At 41.1% G+C, this 20,804-nt stretch overlaps 2 protein-coding genes across 6 annotated transcripts in view; one reads left to right on the forward strand and one right to left on the reverse strand.

Moving 5' to 3' along the window:
• Positions 1-12,236: 12,236 nt before the first annotated feature.
• On the reverse strand, positions 12,237-18,216 carry THAP10 (THAP domain containing 10; the record flags this gene model as incomplete). The annotated part of the gene is given in 5 exon segments (XM_049905598.1): positions 12,237-12,526; positions 12,916-12,985; positions 14,826-14,993; positions 17,763-18,069; positions 18,071-18,216. Coding segments are annotated over 3 exon segments (504 nt in total), but the record flags the coding sequence as incomplete, so codon positions are not given.
• Positions 18,217-18,479: 263 nt separating this feature from the next.
• LRRC49 (leucine rich repeat containing 49) overlaps positions 18,480-20,804 on the forward strand; it is a 175,994-nt gene continuing 173,669 nt past the window's right edge. For 2 of the 5 annotated variants that reach the window (XM_049905589.1, XM_049905593.1), the window contains exons 1-2: positions 18,481-18,675; positions 19,519-19,575. In XM_049905589.1, coding sequence (XP_049761546.1) covers positions 18,592-18,675; positions 19,519-19,575 — 141 coding nt within the window. In that variant the 5' untranslated portion in view covers positions 18,481-18,591. Of the gene's footprint in view, positions 18,844-19,518; positions 19,576-20,804 lie in introns of all 5 variants that reach the window. The other 3 variants (XM_049905590.1, XM_049905592.1, XM_049905591.1) reach the window with 2 other exon arrangements.

Raw genomic sequence — 20,804 nt, forward strand, 5'->3', positions numbered from 1 at the left:
AGATTCAAACTGCCAGTCCTTTGGCTAGCAGCTGAGCTCTTAACCACTGTGCCACCAGGACTCCTAGTCCCTAATATGCTTCCAACAATCACCGTTTAGCCTTGATCTAGTTAGAGTGGGTTTCTCCTCCTTCAGGTGTGCCCTAAATTAACAAGTGACTTGTTTACTCATACATTTTTGTTTTTTCTTAATCTCTCACACTGAGTATATATTGCTTTCATTAATGGGAAAACATTATTAAAATTTAAACAGTGAACTTCCCCTGAAAAAATAATTATTTAGTGATGTTGAATAACTTCTAAGAGTCAAAAACAATGCTAGAGATTTATTAGTTGATTGTACAATTCACTAATTGGACAATGCACAGTATGAGACTGAGTGTTACGCCTAAGATGAGGCAGGATGGGGTTTTTATAGTCCAAAGAACAAAGAAAGTCAGGGGAATTCGTTGCGGCTATTCATCAAAATGTCCCTTGAAAATCCTTTCTTCCTCAGAATTGTGTTGGCTAAGAAGACAAACGACGCAGGTCTCTAGGGGTCAATGCCTGCTGAGCAGGTCCCCAAATAGCCAGGCATCTGCTTGTCTGGAATGCAGAAGTTAAAGCCAGGAACTACTAATTATACATAAATCTACAGAAACAAGCTAAATACTTTTCTAAAAGTTAGGTTACTTATTATCTTAAACTTCTGCACTATGAAACCAGGTAACACCCATGCTGTTCTGGATTTGTCGTAAGTGACTCCATTTGGTTTTTAGCCTCCACAGCTGCAGAGGAAAGTTTCCTACTTAACTACTAGCCTCACCCCTGTTGTTCCTGTGTGCCATCAGGTGGATTCCAACTGATAGTGACCCTATATGACATAAAATTTCCTAGGTCTTTACAGGAGCAGGTCACCAGGAGCAGATCTTTCATGTAGCCGCTGGGTGGGTTTGAACCGCTGACCTTTCTGTTAGCAGCCAAATGCTTACCCACTTCACTACTAGGGCTCCTCACCTTTCATTAGGGAGCAAGGGAGCAAAAAGACTCCCAACCCAGGACCCTCCTGATAGCCAGTGCGGTCAGGAGCTGCTTATTGGCTCTTCCTGTCCATTAGCAAACAAAAGCTTAGGTGATGGTGATGGGTGTGGCTCAATTAGGAGCAGCTCAGACCAAGGGGAACCTGCCCCCTCCTGTCCATTGTCCTCAAAGTGCTGGGTGTGGCTCAAGCTAGTCCAACCCAGTTTATTAGCCTACCTGCCAAAGAAAAAAAATGCAATTTGTCTTACTGCACCCGTGCACCGTGATAACCTATTTAATTCATTGTGTTTGTATGTACTTCCTTATGAGAGACAGTGTAAAAGGTTCTGCCTCCCTTTGATCAGGGACCTTGATTTGAGGTATACGTCTCCTTGCTCCTAGCCTGGGTGCTGGCAGTAAACGCTCTTCCTCCTTCCTCACCTGTGTGTCTTTATTGACGAGAAGCTGTACCTTGCAGGGCCTGCTTTGGGAAACACTCCTATTTCTGACACTCTGAGCTTCAGAAGCTAAGACGTTTTCTTTGATTTCTTTCAATTTGGTGCAAAATCCAGGGGACAGTTTAAATTTTGAAAGTGTCCATGAAAAATTCTTTTCCCAGAAACACTGAAGATTTCATCAGCAAAGACTGATGAAGAAAAAAAAAGGTACAGAGTGTGGTTTTCCCCACTGATTTATAGGCTAGAGGATTGGAGTGGGTGAGTCATCAGCAAGTTGAATCGGGAGGGATTGCTGCAGAGCAGCCCACGCTTAAACCATAAAGATTCTGCTGCAGTAACCTGTGATACTGAATATTTAGAAATATGAGCGAATGCAGTGTAGTTGGTTACCATTTTGGGTTACACTTCAGGCTCACGTGAAGTTGTGTCAACCCCAAAGGCGAATACAACTCAGGACAGGCCTATTCAGAAAAAGCCTATATGGTAATTCTCTCCCCTCTCAAGGTCACCATCCCATGGTCTTCCCCACTGGGGGGCAAATTCTAACTAAAATGTGATTAGAATTGGTTTTTAGAATTTTTAGATACATATGCTCTAAGATGTGCAAGGGCAGGGACCGATTCTGTCATGTTTAGTTTTAGCCTTAGTTTGTTGAAAGAGTGGGAAAAAAAGTTCATGTTGGTTATGTTTGTGCTAGGAGATGAGCCTAGGAGACTCTCAGTGCTTAAAAGTCATTTACAGAGGGGTCCAATTTGGGGACCCAGAATTGTGGTTTAGAAGCCACGGATGATGCTGGAGATAAAGCTGTGATACATTTTAGGGATTCCAGAAATGCGTGTGTTCTTAAAGAATGGGAAAACTGTCAAGAAGAAAATAATTGGCACTTGAAAGGAGATTTAGACCAGAGAAGTTTCATAAGCAGAATCTAAGAAAGCTGTCACATTCATTGAGGAGAGTGATTTAGATCTGAAACCATGGAGTGGATCTGTCTGTAGAGAGAAAAAGAATCTTATTTCCCAAGAGAGTCTATGATCTATGAGAGAAATGGCTCTGGTTTAAACTGGGCTGTAAATCTGACATAACTGTCAAAGATAGATGCTAAACCGAGGCAATCTAAGTCTACACCTGCAGTTCACCCAATTTTATATAACAATTATACTCTGCTATTCTAACACCACATGTAGTCAAACCGTCTAACTAAGCCTCTTATGATAGAAGACTAAGAGGATGAGGATTACTATGAAGAGGCAACAGGAAAACAGTAATTGCCTTTTTTGGGGACTCTTTACCACTAGTGTACCATACAGGGCTTACTGCAAAATGAACTACCCCATAATTTAATAGCTCAAAACACAACCATTAACTTACTTCACAATTCTGAAGGTTGGCTGTGAAGTTCTTCAGTCCAGGCTGAGCTGATATTGCTGGGCTTACTTGTGCTGCTTCAGTCAGCTGGTGTGTCAGCTGGTGACCTGATGATCTAGGATGGCCTCATTCACATGTCTGGCAGTTAGAAGGCCCTCGCCTAGGGGCTAGCCTGGGCTCATTCACATGTTGGTCTCAAGGTTCTAAGTAGAGCAGGAGGGCAAGCCCAATTCTCAAGCATTTTTCAAGCCTCAACTTACAGCACCTTTACTAAAATACCATTGGCCAAAGGAAGTCACACGGACAACTCAGATTCAAGGAGTAGAGAAATAAATTTCACCTCTAGACGGGAGTGGAAACAATCACAACTAAATAATAGAAAATACTTTGAGTTTGCTAAAGAAACAAGTCAATGGGTCCATGGAATTGTAGAGAAAGGTTTGGGACACCAAGGTTACAGCCCTGACTATACAAACTCTTCATTTCCTGGGTGGTATTAGCAAAACAACCCCCGAATGTCATTTAGTCCAGCTAGGGAACCCTGTATTTGGGGACTGCCCTGGGTTGTGTTATCTCAGACCCGAATATAACTTTCGAGGCTCTGAATAAATACTACTTTGGGACAGCCTTGGAAGTGTCCTAGTCATCTGGATCCTTCTGTTTTGAAACTAACCAGGCAGGGAGCCTCCTTGAATATCTGCAAACCCATCCCTGCTGGTTCAGATGAGAAAGAGGACCTACTTTTTCTTCTCAAGGGCAGGTATTAAAAGGCAGGAGGTGCAAAGTGTAGATGGGTGGGTAGGTTAGTTGCTTGAACTAGGATCAGGTAAAAGAAATATGTGAATTCTCTGGGGGCAGAAGGAAACAATCGAAATTAATAATAAGTTGGAGGGCATTACCTAGAGGAAAGGTTGGGGAACATTTAAAAGGCAAGTGGAAGAAATTTGATAGTCTCTTAAAGTAGTCTGAAGTTGATTTATTTTTTATGATGAGTAGGGAGCTCTGGTGGCACAGAGGTTAAGAGCTACGGCTGCTAACCAAAAAGTAGGCAGTTTAAATCCACCAGCTGCTCCTTGGAAACCCTGTGGGGCAGTTCTATCCTCTCCTATAGGGTTGCTATGAGTCAGAATTGACTCGAAGGCAACGGGCTTGGTTTTGGGTTTAGGGAAGATTCGAATCTCAGCTCTGCCACTAACAGTTACATGACCTTGAACAAGTTACCTCACTTAGGTTTCTCATTAGCAAAATGAGATGTCTTGATTGGATGATTTTTCCGAAGTTCCTTCCAGTTCTAACAGCTCGAGGAAAGGAAGAAAAGGGTAGACGTACACATGAAGGGAATGAGGCCATATTAGGAGAAATTCCCTTCAGTAAGAATTAAAACAGTACCGAGCAAGGTTTGAAATCTCTAGAGCTTTAAAGATATCTTTGTCATTCATTTAAAACCAAAACCAAACCCAGTGCCATCGAGTTGATTCCAACTCATAGTGACCCTATGGGACAGAGTAGAACTGCCCCAAAGAGTTTCCAAGGAGCGCCTGGCAGATTTGAACTGCTGACCCTTTGGTTAGCAGCCGTAGCACTTAACCACTATGCCACCAGGGTTTCCTGTCATTCATTGAACAAATATTAACTGAGCATCTTTGTGTCAGGCAGTGGGTGGCAGTGAATGACAGCAGTTTGTCCCTGCCCTTGTGGAACTTACAGAATCATCTCGGTTTGATCAAATGATTTCAGAGAAATTCACTAAGCAGGGTTTGCATGCCCATCTAGCTTTATTATTCAATCATTTTTAATGAAGAGTGGGGTTGGGCCTGCCAGAAATGGGGAAATTGGATGGATTGCTGAGACACTTGGGAACTAGAATTAAAAAACAAACAAACTAACTAACCAACCCAGGAAGCCCATATCACAGCCCCCCTGCTGCAGGCAGGGATTACATCAGATAACTTCCCTGATCTTCAGTTTCTTTATCTGTAAAATAAGAAGGGTACACTAAGTGATCCCTAAAGTCTCTTTCATTTCCACAATTCTGATTTGGTTGCCCAGCAGTTCTCAGGTGCTTTTTTTTAGCTCAGCAACCCCATCTAGTGTCACTGTGTGTGTTAGCTTAGTAGAAAACATGCAGTGTCCTATCTATTGATGGATGAAGAAAACAAACCAAAAAAACCAAACCCACTGCCGTCGAGTACGACTCATAGTGACCCTATAGGACAGAGTAGAACTGCCCGATAGTTTCCAAGGAGCGTCTGGTGGATTTGAACTGCGGACCTCTTGGTTAGCAGCCGTAGCACTTAACCACTATGCCACCAGGGTTTCCAGATGGATGAACACAGGGCACTAAAGAGACAACTATTTGGCTAACTGAAGATATAGGCTTGAGAATCAAGATATAAGCATTGATGGTGATATCAGGCAACACTGACATTATGTTTACTACGTGTCGTGCTGTTTCAAGTGCTTAATATTTAATTTTTCACAACAAACCTATGGTAGAGTTATTAGCAACACCCCTATTTTTCAGATAAAATGAGCCACAGAAAGGTAAAGTAACCTGCCTAGTAAAGTGGTGGGGCCAGAATTCACACCCAAGCAGTAAACTACAGAGTCTGAGCTCTTAACTACCATACTTCTGGCCTTTAGTGAAGAGTTATGAAATACCACATGCCAGGCATTATTCTAAGGGTTTTGTGTACTGTAACTCATTTAATCTTCTTAATAAAAATATGGTGTGGGTACTAAAATCACTGTTTTGCCGATGAGCAAATTTAGGCCCAGAGAGGTAAAGTAACTTGTCTAAACTCCTATGGGTGATATATGTTAAGAGTCTGAATTCAAGCTTCAGCATTTTAGCAAGGGTGAAGGGGACAGACCAAAAGATGCAGCCAACCTGCTGCAATCTCCTTAGAACTTTTTCTCCCACTTCCCCAAATGTCACTACATTATTATTATTGGCTCAGGAAAGGAAGATGCAAGCATCAAATGCCAGACAGAGCTTCTTTTTTGGCTGATTATCTGCAGAGCTAACTCCTGATTATTCGGAAATTGTTAATTTCATTAACGGATAATGCAGACTTGAATGCTGTTTTTGATCTCTCCTGCTTCTTATTTTGGAGCAATTTTGCCAAGTAAGTAATGAAGACAGTAAGTACCACAGGAGGTTTATAAGGTCTCCTTTAGGGCTCCTTTATCACGGTTTCAACTCTCACTTTTATGTAAATACCTCCCCAGACTACGTCTTCATGCCTCACCACTCTAATTGCCTGAGAAACACATCCGCTTCCCTGTTCCATTATCCTCTCACACTCAGCATTCAATAATCATTTAGCAAATACTTATAAGACCTTACTATGGGCCAAGCACATATACCCAACTCTGAGACCTTTAGAACAGTGCCTGGCACATGGGGATACTAGAGGAAGACAGTCCTTATCTTCAAGTTGTACTGTCTTACCCTGCTTCCCAGATCATCCGTAGTGAACAATTTCACATTTTTTCACATCAAAGATTCTGCTTCTAGGTGTGGCTGGCATCTGTCTCTCTCCCAGCCCCACAGTGCCTTCCTGCAGAATCAAAGCCTTTTTTCAGATTTACGATCCCTAACGGGCACGGAAACCCTGATGGTGTAGTGGTTAAGTACTATGACTGCTAACCAAAAGGTCCAATCCGCCAGGCGCTCCGTGGAAACTCTATGGGGCAGTTCTACTCTGCCCTATAGGGCTCCTGTGAGTCGGAATCGACTTGGCAGCAGCAGGTTTTTAACAGAGGCACATGACCCAGCAAGCAAGGTAAGCAAGGGCTTACTCGTGTTTACTTACTAATCTGTACGGAACCACATTAAGGATGTGGTGAAACCCATGTGAAATTGTTCACTACAGATGATTTGGCAAGTTTACCTTGCCTATTGGATAATCCACCCCGGTTACAACAAAATGCACCATTTTGAGGGTAAGTTAGATGAGTTTTGACAACTACAGCTGTATGTACCAATGTAAGCATTGTCACATGGAGATAAAAAACATTCCTATCACCCCCCCAAAATTTCAACGGGCCCCTTTGTGGTATTGCTTGCCCTGCCCTGGCCCTAGACTGATTTGTTGTCACGATGGATTAGATTTCCCTTTTCTAGAATTTCACAGGGAACCTGGGTAGTGCAAGTGGTTTACGACTGCAGTTCAAACCCACCAGTGGCTCTTCAGAAGAAAGGCCTGGCACACTGCTTCCATAAAGATTACAGCCAAGGAAATACTGTTCTTCGACACACAGGGGTGCCACAAGTTGGGGGCTGGCTGGACAGCAGCTGACAGCAATGGAATTTCATACCAATGGAAATATAGAGTGAATATGAATTTTTTTCACTCAGCATAATGTTTCAAAATCCATCCATGTAGTTTTGTATATTTGTTCTATTCTGTGGCTGAGAGAATTGTATTGTTTGGATATACTACAATTCGCTTATTCATTGCCTGTTGATGGACGCCAAGGTTGTTGTCAGGTTTCGGTCTTATGAGCATTTGTGTAAAAGTCTTTGAGTAGACATGTATTTTCATATCTTTTGGGCAAGTACCTAGAGGCGGAATGGTGGAATGGCCAAACTTTTCCAAAGTGGTTGTACCGTTTTATAGTCCCCTAGCAATAATGCTCTTTATCTCTCCAACGCTTGGTTATTCTAAGTCCTTTGCATTTCCATAGTGTAAATAGTTTGATTTTTTACTTCATTTCCTTAATTGTTCATTGCTAGTATATAAACAGTAGTATATAAACAGGGCAGTGGTAGTTCCGTGGCAGAATTTCCACTTTCCATGTGAGAGGCCTGGGTTCAATTCCTGGCCAATGCACGGCATAAGTAGCCACCACCACCTGTCAGTGGAGGCCTGTGTGTTGCTATGATGAAGAGATTTCAGCAAAGCTTATAGACCAAGATGGACTAGGAAGAAAGGCCTGGTGACCTACTTCCAGCAACCAGCCAACGAAAACCCCATGGATCACAATGGTCAGATCTGCAACACAATCATGCTGATGGTGCACAACCAGAAAGCATTTTGTTCCATTGTGGATGGGGTCGCCATGAGTTGGGGGCCAATTCGAAGGCACCTAACAACAATAACAGTATATAAAAATAGGGTTGATTTTTGTATATTGATCGTGCTAAGCTCACTTATTGGTTCTAGCTGCCTTTTTGTATGTTCTTTAGGAGTTTCTACACATATAATCCTGTCCTCAGTAAACAGTTTTATTTTTTCCTTTTAAACCTGTATGCCTTTATGGGAAAAAAAAAAATTGAACTGATTACAATCTTCAGAACAATGTTGAATAGAAGTATTGAAGAGTAGACATCTTTGCTTTGTTCCTGATATTAGGGATAAAACATTCATCCCTTGAACATTGTTGTTGTTAGCTGCCATCAAGTCGGTTCCGACTCAGCGACTCTATACACAACAGAACGAAACACTGCCCGGTCCTGTGCCATCCTTACAATCGTTGTTATGCTTGAGCTCATTGTTGTAGCCACTGTGTCAATCCACCTCATTGAGGGTCTTCCTCTTTTCCGCTGACTCTGTACTTTGCCAAGCATGATGTCCTTCTCCAGGCACTGATCCCTCCTGACAACATGTCCAAAGTATATAAGACGCGGTCTTGCCATTCTTGCTTCTAAGGAGCATTCTGGTTGTACTTCATCTAAGACAGATTTGTTCGTTCTTTTGGCAGTCCACGGTATATTCAATATTCTTCACCAACACCACAATTCAAAGGAGCCAATTCTTTGGTTTTCCTTATTCACTGTCCAGCTTTCACATGCATATGATGCGATTGAAAATACCATGGCTTGGGTCAGGTGTACCTTAGTCTTCAAGGTGACATCTTTGCTTTTCAACGCTTTAAAGAGGTCCTTTGCAGCAGATTTACCCAACACAATGCATCATTTGATTTCTTGACTGCTACTCCATGGCTGTTGATTGTAGATCCAAGTAAAATGAAATCCTTGACAACTTCAATCTTTTCTCTGTTTATCATGACATTGCTTCTTGGTCCAGTAGTGAGGATTTCTGTTTTCTTTATGTTGAGGTGCAATCCATACTGCAGGCTGTGGTCTCTGATCTTCATTAGTAAGTGCTTCAAGTCCTCTTCACTTTCAGCCAGCAAAGCTGTGTCATCTGCATAATGCAGGTTGTTAATGGGTAGTCTTGAACATTAAGTATGATATAATCTGTATAAGCTTTGTAGATGCCATTTATCAGGTCGAGGAAGTGCCCTTTTATTTTCAGTTTGCTGAGAGTTTTTATTAAGAATGGATGTTGAGTTTTGTCACATCTTCTTCTGAATATAATGAGATGACCATATGATTTTCTCTTTTATTCTTTTAATGTGAATTATATTGATTTTTGAATATGAAACCTGTATCTTGCATTACCGAGATAAGCTTACTTGGACATGATGATTTATTCTTAGAATATATTGCAGGATATGATTTGTTACTAGTTTAAAGATATTTGCACGTATGTTCACAAGGGATTTTAGTTTGCAATTCCTTTTCTTGTAATGTCTTTGTCTAGTTTTGGTATCAGGTTAATGCCGAGCTCATAAAATAATAAAGTATTTATCAGTACTTTTCTCCTGAAAGAGCTTGTGTAAGATTGGCATTCTTTCTTATACCTTTGATAGAATTTACAAGTGAAGTTATTTGGTCCTAGAGTTTTCTTTGTGGAAAGGGTCATCATTACAAATTTAATTTCTTGAGTAAATACAAGGCTATCCAAATTTTGTAATTGTTCTTGTGCCAGTTTTGATAACTTGTTTCTTTTCAGTTCTAGAATTTCCTTTTTTACTGTGGCAACGTATATATAACAAAATATTTGCCAATTCAACAATTTTTAACAATGTAGAATTCAGTGACATTGATTACATTCATCATGTTGTGCAACTACTATCACTATCCTTTTTCCAATTATTTTACCACCGTTAACAGAAACTCAGCGCCTCCTAAGCAATAACTTCCCCTTTCTCCCTCTCACCGTCTCTGTTGTTGTTTGCTGCTTTCAAGTCCGTTCTAACTCATAGTCACCCTAGGTACAACAGAATGTAACACTGTCCGGTCCCGTGTCATCTAAACAATCATTGCCATGTTTGAGCCCATTGTGAAGCCACTGTGTCAATTCATCTTGTTGAGGGTCTTCCTCTTTTTTGCTGAACCTCTACTTCACCAAGCATCTTGTTCATCTCCAGGGACTGGCTCCTCCTAACAACATGTCCAAAGTAAGTGAAGTCTCGCCATCCTCACTTCTAAGGATCATTTTGGCTGTACTTCTTCCAAGACAGACTTGTTTGTTCTTTGCCAGTCCATGGTATATTCAATATTCTTCTCCAGTACCATAATTCAAAGGCATCAATTAATTCTTCTTCAGTTGTACTCGTTGTCCCCCTTTCAAATGCATATGAAGCAATGGAAAATATCACGGCTTGGGTCAGGCATACTTAGTCCTCAAAGTGACATCTTTGCTTTTCAACACTTTAAAGAGGTCTCCTTGCAACAGATTTGCCCAATGCAATACGCTGTTAGATTTCTTGACTGTTGCTTCATGGGTGTTGATTGTGGATCCAAGTAAAACGAAATCCTTGACGACTTTAGTATTTTCTCCATTTATCATGATGTTACTTATTGGCCCAGTTGTGAGAATTTTTGTTTTCTTTACGTATAGGTCTAATGCATACTGAAGGCCATTGTCTTTGATCTTCATGAGCGCGTGCTTCAAGTCCTCTTCACTCTCAGCAAGTGTGGTGAAAGGATACCATCCTGGCACACACCTTTCCTGATTTTAAACCATGCAGTATCCCCTTGTTGTGTTCGAATGACTGCCTTTTGGTCTATGTACAGGTTTCACATGAGCACAATTAAGTATTCTGGAATTCCCGTTCTTTACAATGTTATCCATAATTTGTTGTTATCCACACAGTCGAATGCCTTTGCATAGTCAATAAAACACAGGTAACCATCTTTCTCGTATTCTGTGCTTTCAGCCAAGATCCATCCGATATCAGCAATGATATCCCTTGTTCCACACCCTCTTCTGAATCCAGCTTGAAATTCTGGCAGTTCCCTGTTGATGCACTGCTGCAACCATTTTTGAGTGATCTTCAGCACAATTTTACTTGCATGTAAATTAATGATACTGTTTGATAATTTCTCCATTCCACTGGATCATCTTTCTTTGGAACAGGCACGTTTATGGATCTCTTCCAGTGGTTGGCTAGGTAGCTATCTTCCAGATATCTTGGCATAGACAAGTGAGTGCTTCCAGCATTGCACCTGTTTGTTTAAACATCTCAATTGGTATTCTGTCAGTTCTTGGAACCTTGTTTTTTGCTAATGCCTTCAGTACTATTGGTTTTCGATCATATGCTACTTCGTGAAATGACTGAATGTCGACCAATTCCTTTTTTTTTTTTTAATAACTTTTATTAAGCTTCAAGTGAACGTTTACAAATCCAATCAGTCTGTCACATATAAGTTTACATACATCTCACTCCCTACTCCCACTTGCTCTCCCCCTCTTGAGTCAGCCCTTTCAGTCTCTCCTTTCTTGACAATTTTGCCGGCTTCCCTCTCTCTCTATCCTCCCATCCCCCCTCCAGACAAGAGTTGCCAACACAATCTCAAGTGTCCACCTGATATAATTAGCTCACTCTTCATCAGCGTCTCTCTCCCACCCGCTGACCAGTCCCTTTCATGTCTGATGAGTTGTCTTCGGGGATGGTTCCTCTCCTGTGTCAACAGAAGGTCTGGGGAGCATGGCCGCCGGGATTCCTCCAGTCTCAGTCAAACCATTAAGTTTGGTCTTTTTATGAGAATTTGGGGTCTGTATCCCACTGATCTCCTGCTCCCTCAGGGGTCCTCTGCTGTGCTCCCTGTCAGGGCAGTCATCGATTGTGGCCGGGCACCAACTAGTTCTTCTGGTCTCAGGATGATGTAGGTCTCTGGTTCATGTGGCCCTTTCTGTCTCTTGGGCTCTTAGTTGTCGTGTGGCCTTGGTGTTCTTCATCTTCCTTTGCTCCAGGTGGGTTGAGACCAATTGCTGCATCTTAGATGGCCGCTTGTTACCATTTAAGACCCCAGACGCCACATTTCAAAGTGGGATGCAGAATGATTTCATAATAGAATTATTTTGCCAATTGACTTAGAAGTCCCCGCAAACCATGTTCCCCAGACCCCCGCGCTTGCTCCGCTGACCTTTGAACCATTCATTTTATCCCGGAAACTTCTTTGCTTTTGGTCCAGTCCAATTGAGCTGACCTTCCATGTATTGAGTGTTGTCCTTCCCTTCACCTAAAGCAGTTCTTATCTACTAATTAATCAGTAAAAAACCCTCTCCCACCCTCCCTCCCTCCCCACCTCGTAACCACAAAAGTATGTGTTCTTCTCAGTTTATACTATTTCTCAAGATCTTATAATAGTGGTCTTATACAATATTTGTCCTTTTGCCTCTGACTAATTTCACTCAGCATAATGCCTTCCAGGTTCCTCCATGTCATGAAATGTTTCACAGATTCGTCACTGTTCTTTATTGATGCGTAGTATTCCATTGTGTGAATATACCACAATTTATTTACCAATTCATCCACTGATGGACACCTTGGTTGCTTCCAGCTTTTTGCTATTGTAAACAGAGCTGCAATAAACATGGGTGTATGCACAGCATTTTAAAACTTCTGAAAAGCAAAGAGAAAAACTTAAGAGTAGCCAGAGGAAAAAAACATACATTCTCTTCAAAGGGGAAACCGTAAGACAGAATAATGCCTAAACTCTTACGGATGCAAAATATTGAAAGTAAAAAGGTAGAAAAAGTTGTAACATGGGAACCCTAACCTAAAGGAAGTTGACGTAGCCTAAAGAAAGCTGGTATTAGTGCTATATACCTATATTTTTGAAGCTAATAAAATTGTTAGAATTAGAAAAATAAACATGCAAATTCAAAATCACAGTGAAAAATGTCAAGACACCTCTCATTGTAACAGAATGAGTAGGCAAAAATCCATAGGGATGGAGAAAATTCAAACATGAAAAAATTAGTCTAATAGAAATATGCAGAATACTGTACCTGACTCAGAATGCATGTTCATCCCATAACACCTTCTATTTCACACACTGTACTGGAGGTTCCAGTGCAACTGGGAGAAAAAGAAATAAAAGCATGGATATCAAAAAGTATTTGGGGACAATATTTTTGTACACATAGAACATCCAAAAGAATCTAAAAATTACTGGAATTAAGGAGCTTACCAAGGTTCTTCGATATAAGACCAACAAAAATCAATTTACCTACATATATTTACAGAAAATAAAATTTAAAACAATAGTATTTATGATCACAAAATGAAATAGGTAGGAATAAATCTAATGAAAGATGTATAAGACCTCTACACAAAAAGCCAGAACGTGTTTTTAAGAGAAATCAAAAAACTCAAATAAATGGAGGAATACACTGTTTACGAATTGGAAGAATCATTATTGTGAATATGCCATTTCTCCGTACATTCACCAGTAAATACGATGCCATCCCAATCAAAAATCCAGTAAGTAATTTGTGGAAAGTGATAAACTGATTCTAGAATGTATACGTAAATTTACAGGGTCAAAAATAGCCAAAGCATCCATGCAGAAGAACGAGATAGGAGGAGTTAATCTATTGGATGTTAATTCTTAATATAAGCTACAGTAATTACGACACTGGCAATGGTGCAAGGACAGGCAAACAGATAAATGGGACACAAAAAAAAGTGTGGAAACAGACCTACGTATACATGGGCACTTGATTTTTGACAAAGTTGATACTGAAGGGCAATGAGGAAATACTAATCTTTTCAATAAAAGATGATGAATCAAAAAAGTATTTCTATATGGGAGAAAAAATAAAACGACTCCTATCACACACCAAACACAAAAATAAATGCTGAATGGGCTGTATATTTTAATGTAAAAAGTAAAGACAATAAGGTTTCCAGAAAATAACATAACAGGGATTTACGCATTAAGCATAAAAAAAAATTGATAAAGTAGATAACATTAAAATTAAGAACTACAGGTACATTAAAAGACAGCACTAAAAGTGAAGAGGCAAGTCACACTGTGCGAAGATATTTAAAACATAGTTAATTGACAAAAGACTTGAAACCACAATTTATTGTGAACACTACATAAACAAGAAAATGATAGACAATCCAACAGAAAAATGGGCTAGATTTAAACAGGCATGTTAACAAGAGGCTACCAAATGTCCGATAAACAATTTGAAAAGGTGTTTCATTACCAATCAGGGAAATGCAAAGTAAAACCATCACCACATACCCTGCAGGACTCAAAAGTGAAAGACAATTCCAAGTGTTGACAAGAATGTGGAACAATGTAAATTTTCATATGCTGCTGGTAGAGTGTAAATTGGTAAAACTATTTTTGGAAAACATTTAGCTTATCCACTAAAGTTAATCTCTTCTAGGTATATGCCATCAGAAATGTGTGCATATGTGAACGAAAAGGCACGTACAAGAATGTTCATAACAGCGTTACTTATAATAGCCCCCAAAAGTTAACAGCTCAAATGTTGAGCTTAGAACCCACCCACTGCTGTCGAGTGGATTCCAACTCACAGTGACCCTATCAGAGTAGAGCGCGCCATAGGGTTTCCAAGACTGTAATCTTTATGGAAGCAGACTGCCACATCTTTGTTCCACAGAACAGCTGGTGAGTTCAAACCACTGACCTTTTGGTTAGTGGTTGAGTACTTTTAACCACTGCGCTGCCAGGGCTCCTTGAACTTGGGACAGATAAGCAAATTTGGTATAGTCATACAATGGAATACTATATAATAAGCAAAACACACTACTGCTATACACAACAATACTGATGAATCTCACAAATATAATGTTGAACAAAAGAAGCCAAGCACATAAGGAAGGCTATGGTGTGATTCCACTTACATGAAGTTTAAAAAAAAAAAGTAAACTTGATTACCTTTGAGGAGGGGAGAGAAGCTGGGGGTTGGGCTGATACACGGTTCCTGATATGCCAGTAATGTTCTACTTTTTTACCTGGGTGGTGGTTACACGGTATGTACATTTTTGCGGTAATTTAATGAACTCTCTCCTTAAGGTTTGTGGACTTGTCTGTATATTGCTTTACCTCAAATAAACAGTTAAAAGAAATACTTGGATTAAAAAAAAAAAAAACCACAAAACCAAGGATGCAAAATCAACAGTTAAGGAAAAATAATAATCACACCTGCATGAGATAAAATATCTGACAGTATATGACCCTCCTTAGAGCCCCCTTTCCTTCTTGGAGGTGGCCCTAATCTTTTCTCAAGCTCCCTGAAGACAGGGGACAGTCATATTTACCTATATATAGTACCAAGCACCCAGAACTGTGTCCGCAATAGGTCCCCAGTAAATGCTGCAGAATGACTACAAATTTGATTTTTAGTCAGTTGGTCCTGGGGTTGGAAAGAAAAGCATTGAGTGGGGGAATGAGTCAGAAGTGGCATAAGCAAACTTTCTTAGCAATGTTACTGGGGTTGCCAATTCAGATCAGGCTGAAAATGCACTGCTATCAACTCTAAATTAACCTCTTTTTTACCTTATTTACTCTTAAAGGGACTTTTTATAGAACTCCCATAGCATTTTGTAATGACTCTGCAAGTATACTAAAGTAACATGGATCGTTAGAAATGGTGGCTGTATACTTTTTACTGGAGAATAGATTTGGTATCTACTCTGGATTTGTTTCTCAACTGTTAAAGTCCTTGTTATATTATAAAATTTTGGTTTGTTTCACTAGTCTGGTTTTTCTTCTCCCAATTTCTGAGTAGGTGGTATATGTATTATGGGGAACAAAAATGGGGTAGGAGTGTGTGTAGTTCAGCATTTGCTGTCTGTCTCACTACATATTTACGTTTATCTATTTATAAATGTACACATGTGCTTAAGAGTTTGGATAGGCACACATAGTGGATACAGGGTTCAAAGGAGGGGCAGACATTTGTAGCTCAGTGAGAAAGGGAACTAATAGAGAACTGAAAATTCTATTGTAACACAAAAAAATTGTTCTCATAGTCACTTAATCATTCCACAAATATTTATTTAACTCCTTAAATCTGCAAAATATTGTTCTAAGTGCTGGGGATATAATGGCAAAAAAAAAAAAAAAAAATCAGATATCCTCCCGGCTCTCATGGTGCTTACATTCTAATGTATGAAATGAACATTAAGCAAACCATATAATTATTTCATGACAATTGTGATTAGTGCTATTGAAGTAAGAGAAATGTAAGTATATAATGAGGGGCTCAAGCTGGAAAGTTGTTTGAGCTGATTTTGAAAGGAAAAGAACTTAATGGGTGATGATGGGGGAATGGGAGGGGCATAATACCACGATATTACATGGAACAGTTTAGCAAAGGCTTGTTGGAAGAAAGGATTATAGTATGTTCAAGACCTGAAAAGGCTGGCATGACGGGTGCATAGTGAGCAACAGCGACAGTGACCTTGGACAGGACTGGTGTGGTAGGCAGGGGCAAAGAGCATGCAGGGCCATGTAGAGAAATAATTTTCTTGCTTATCCTAACAATTGCAGGATGCCATTAAAAGGTCTTAAGCACCAACCCCAATGTAGTTTTGTATAACAGAAAGTGTAGTGGTCTGGTAATCAGACCTACAGCAAGGATTATAAGCCTTTGAGGATATTATTAATCCCCTGAATTAGCTTCCTTATGAATAAATTGTGGGTTTGGACTAGACTGCTCTAAGATTTCATTGGCTCTAAAATTCTATTAATATCTTTGTAAATTCAAAGCCAAAAGGTCAGTTGCAGGTCATTCAACTTCTTGAACTCTTTCCACTTCCAGAAATGAACACCTTTTGTATATTATTAAGAGCCATAATTTAATCCACATAATGGTTTAATGGTGGTAGAGGGTCATCTAAAAAGAGGAAGACCCTCAATGAGATGGACTGACACATAGGCTGCAACAATAGGCTTAAGCATAACAACAATTGTGAGGATGGTGCAGGGCCAGGCAGTGTTTCCTTCTATTGTACATAGTCAAGATGAGTCAGAACCAACTCGACAGCACTTAACAATGGTGACAGGACTAAAGTTTGATTATCGCAAAGGCTTCAGAAGCTTTCTTTAACATGAGAGGTGGGGAAGAAGGTAACAGTGACCTGCTGCAAAAGGACTGGGAAGCCTTGGTGGTGTAGTGGTCAAGTGCTACGGCTGCTAACCAAAAAGTCAGCAGTTGGAATCCGCCAGGCGCTCCTTGGAAACTGTACGGGGCAGTTCTATTCTGTCCTATAGGGTCGCTGAGTCGGAATCGACTCGACGGCAGTGCATGGTGGTGGGCGAAAGGAATAGAAAAGTAAGCAGAAGAGGACAAGATTGGGAAATTCAGTTCACTAGGAACATTAATTTAAAGGCAGCTAGTTTGTTTTTGTTTTTAGTGGCAGTCAAGAGGGAAGCTTAGGGGTGGGAAAGATTGTTAATCCAACACCTTCATCAGTAGCTCTGAAACCCCCACTCTATTTTTGACATGTGTAATTGACGTTCCTCAAGGTTATGTAATATGTAAACAGGGTTTCGAACAGCTCATTCCTTGAGATTTGGTGAAATTAAACTCTTCCTACTAAAAAGTCTGGAGCAGAGAGTGAAGATGACTGTGTTCTGAAGAGCAAAACTGGGTGTTTTTGTGAGTTTGCGGGGAGGAGCAGGTGGAAAGAATTAACTGGGTCACTTAATTCCAAAGTGTTCCTGCTAACTGGGATCCTGGGGATCACCTCTAAACCACACTCATGAGAAATTTTACAGATGTAAAAACAGAAGCCCTGGAGGTGAAGCCTAGAACTCAGTCCAAGGGTCCTTCAACGACCCTCGGTGGACTGCAGGGCTTCCCTTTACCTGTGAAGCGGCAACCCTCTTCCCGGCCCGGAGGAGTAAACAGAAGGCTGGACCCGAGGTAGCCTCCGAATGCCTGGTTGCCTGGAGCTCTCCTCCTTTTCCGGGGGCGCCCACTTGGTCTCTCTCCTTCCCCCTTAGGTGCTGGGCGGGCACCTGATACGGGGTGGGCACGGCACTCGCCACGAGCCTCAGAGGCTGGGAGAAGCAAAGGTTCTTCTGGAAAACCGAAGGGACGTCAAAACAGGCCGGGGCGAAGTGGCCAGAGCAGGTGACCGAGCGGCCAATGCTCCCGTATCAACTGGCGCGGAAGCCGCACAGCCCCGTCCTTGGCGAAGCGAAGCCGCGACTTCCCAGACTTGGGGGTGTTGCCGCACTGAGCGGCCACGCAGCCGTCCGGCGTGGTAGCAGCCTCCGGTGCCGGGGTTCCCTGGCCCTCCGCACGCAGGCACGCTGCTCACGGGGCCCTGGGCGAGGCGGGTGCCCCTTCACGCGTGGACTCCACTTCGGCCTTGTTTTCTTCCCGAAACTCCGGCCACCGGAAGTGCCGAACTGGGGCCCCAAATGAGAGGGTACATGGCTCTCTAATATCTTCCTCCTCTTACTCCGTTCAGTGCTTTCCCCACCCCCATCCCCTCGCCCAAGCATGTGCCTAGAAGCAGCGGGATACAAATTTCGCGCGGGCGCGCTAAGATGGGTCCTAAAGAAGAACGGACCGGAAGTGGTGGTTGTCATAGCTATCGATGTGGCCAGCCTCTTCCCCATCTTATCCTCCTTCCCAAACTCTCGCTCTGTTTTTCTGAGGCCAGCAGAATAGCATGAGGAAGTGCTTATGCACCCAGCCTCCATAAATACAACCAGGAGCTACAACGACTGCGTTGGCCAGTGGATCTGGGAGAGGACCAGACCGGAAATGGTAGTTTCCATGGTAACACTTGAACGGGTTGCCTGGGAGATGACCCCTTTAGGTCTCTTTGAGTCTCTGCTGTAGCGTCACCTAGAAGACAGATCTAACAGATTCTGAACTGTCTCTGCCATGATTCCTGGGAAATACCGCTCTGTTTCTGGCCGGGCTGCGAACAACGTAGGTTGGGCCTCCGCTTTCTCTTTCCTCCCATTCGTATCCTTCCTGACTGGCGTCTTTGTCTAGGTGGTGGACTGTATTATTGGGACTTGGACCCCTGGGTCTACTTAAGCTATTGTCTGACTGAGGCTTGAGGCTCCTGGACTGGCCCAAGGCATTTGGGGTGGGGGGTTATATGATGGGCAGTCGAAGCCTTGTCCAGGATCTGGGCTCCCCAGAAGGTGGAGCTGGTCTGCTGTGAAGGACTCAGGTTCGTTTAAACCTTTTAATCAGTCAATTCCTCTTTTTATAATTGAGAAAAGAATTTATCATTGACAACCACTACCCACCTCCTTCACCTGTTCCACTGAGATATTATTTACTTAGACCTGAAATGGCAAGTGTGGAAAACCTGAGGTACTAAGAGGGTGAAATTACTGCCGACATTTTGGAAAATGAATCAGAGTGATAACCTTTAATTCTTGGTTGTGACTCTACTGTTTTAAACAAATTCTCAGAACATGCTCTTTTGCCAGAAACAAACACAAAGCAAGCATCTGTTTTATTCTAATTCTTTGTTGTGTCTTTAGCTGTACCATTTTTCTTGGGAAGGGCGGATGTATGTATAGATGTGTATTTTTGTTGTAAATATTTAAATTAAGAACAAATTTTTATAGTTTAACTTCTAAATTTCAGGTTAATTGTGGGCTTCATCTGGTTATTCAGACATCATCGCTTCCTGAAAAAAACAAAGTAAGAGTAAGCAGAATTGTATTTAAATTGAAGATAAATTGTTTTCTATCTCCACAAATAGCAGCGTGATTTAAAAAGTAGAGTCTAAGCTGGAAATTTTAACTATAGTCACTCTCCAGTGTAGAACTAATTTTTATTTTCTGCCTCTGTAAAGCCAGAATTAACCCTCTTTTAAAAACATAACCTCATTTCCTCAATTGCAAGAGGTAAGCTTTTTGGCAGTTAAACCTTTCTGAAATCAGGACCCTTCTTAAACAGTTGATGGTGCATCATAGTTTAATGGGGATGGTTTTTTCATAGCAGTGAATAAAATGATGATGTGTCTCACTACTGATGGCATCTTAGAATGTGGCGATTTGGGGGGACATATCTACACACTGGAAGCCCTGGTGGGGTAATGGTTAAGTGCTACGGCTGCTAACCAAAAGGTGGCAGCTCAAGTCCACCAGGTGCTCCTTGGAAACCCCATGGGGAACTTCTACTCTGTCCTATGGGGTCGCTATGAGTCTGAATTGACTCGACAGCAACGGGTTTGGTTTTTTGGTTTTGATCTACACGTTGCATTTAGAATCGAGGGAGAAAAAATAGTTGGGAATATATAAGGAAAAATACATAAGGAAAATCAGGGGAGAAAAAATAGATGGGAACATGTTATTTAGACATGAAGATATGAGCATGAGATTTTCCTAGCTAGACAATTTGCCTATAATATCCCTGGCATTTCTAGAATCTCTAGCCTTTGAGCTTTCTTTTCAGATTTTGAAATACACATCTTTTTCTTTCTCTCCTGTCTCACCTCAACACTCAAACACCTTCCCACACCAAATAAATCATTTTGAATAAGCAGCAGTTAGCAAGGTTACCTGAAATAGTCTTTATTATAACTGCACATGATGGATTCCCACAAAGCTTTGCCTATTGATTTCAATGGACAAATCCTATTCTGTCATTACAGTGTGTTTCTAGGAACTACCTGCCTTATCCAAATTCTTTCCAAACCATTAATTTTCTCTTATGTAGATGTATGTTTTGAGAAAATACCTTTAGTTCATATAATTCATAAAGATATAATGTAAATACTATTATAATGTTTATGGTATGTATGAATCAGGAGCTTCATAACTCTTTTAAAATCACTATTTAGGGTTTTATATGTATGCTTAATATACAATAGGAGGTTCCTTTGGTTTTTGTTTTTCTCAATTTTTCTACCAAATAATTACTTATAA

This window comes from Elephas maximus, chromosome 13 (genome assembly GCF_024166365.1).
Source record: "Elephas maximus indicus isolate mEleMax1 chromosome 13, mEleMax1 primary haplotype, whole genome shotgun sequence".
Lineage (NCBI taxonomy): Eukaryota > Metazoa > Chordata > Mammalia > Proboscidea > Elephantidae > Elephas > Elephas maximus.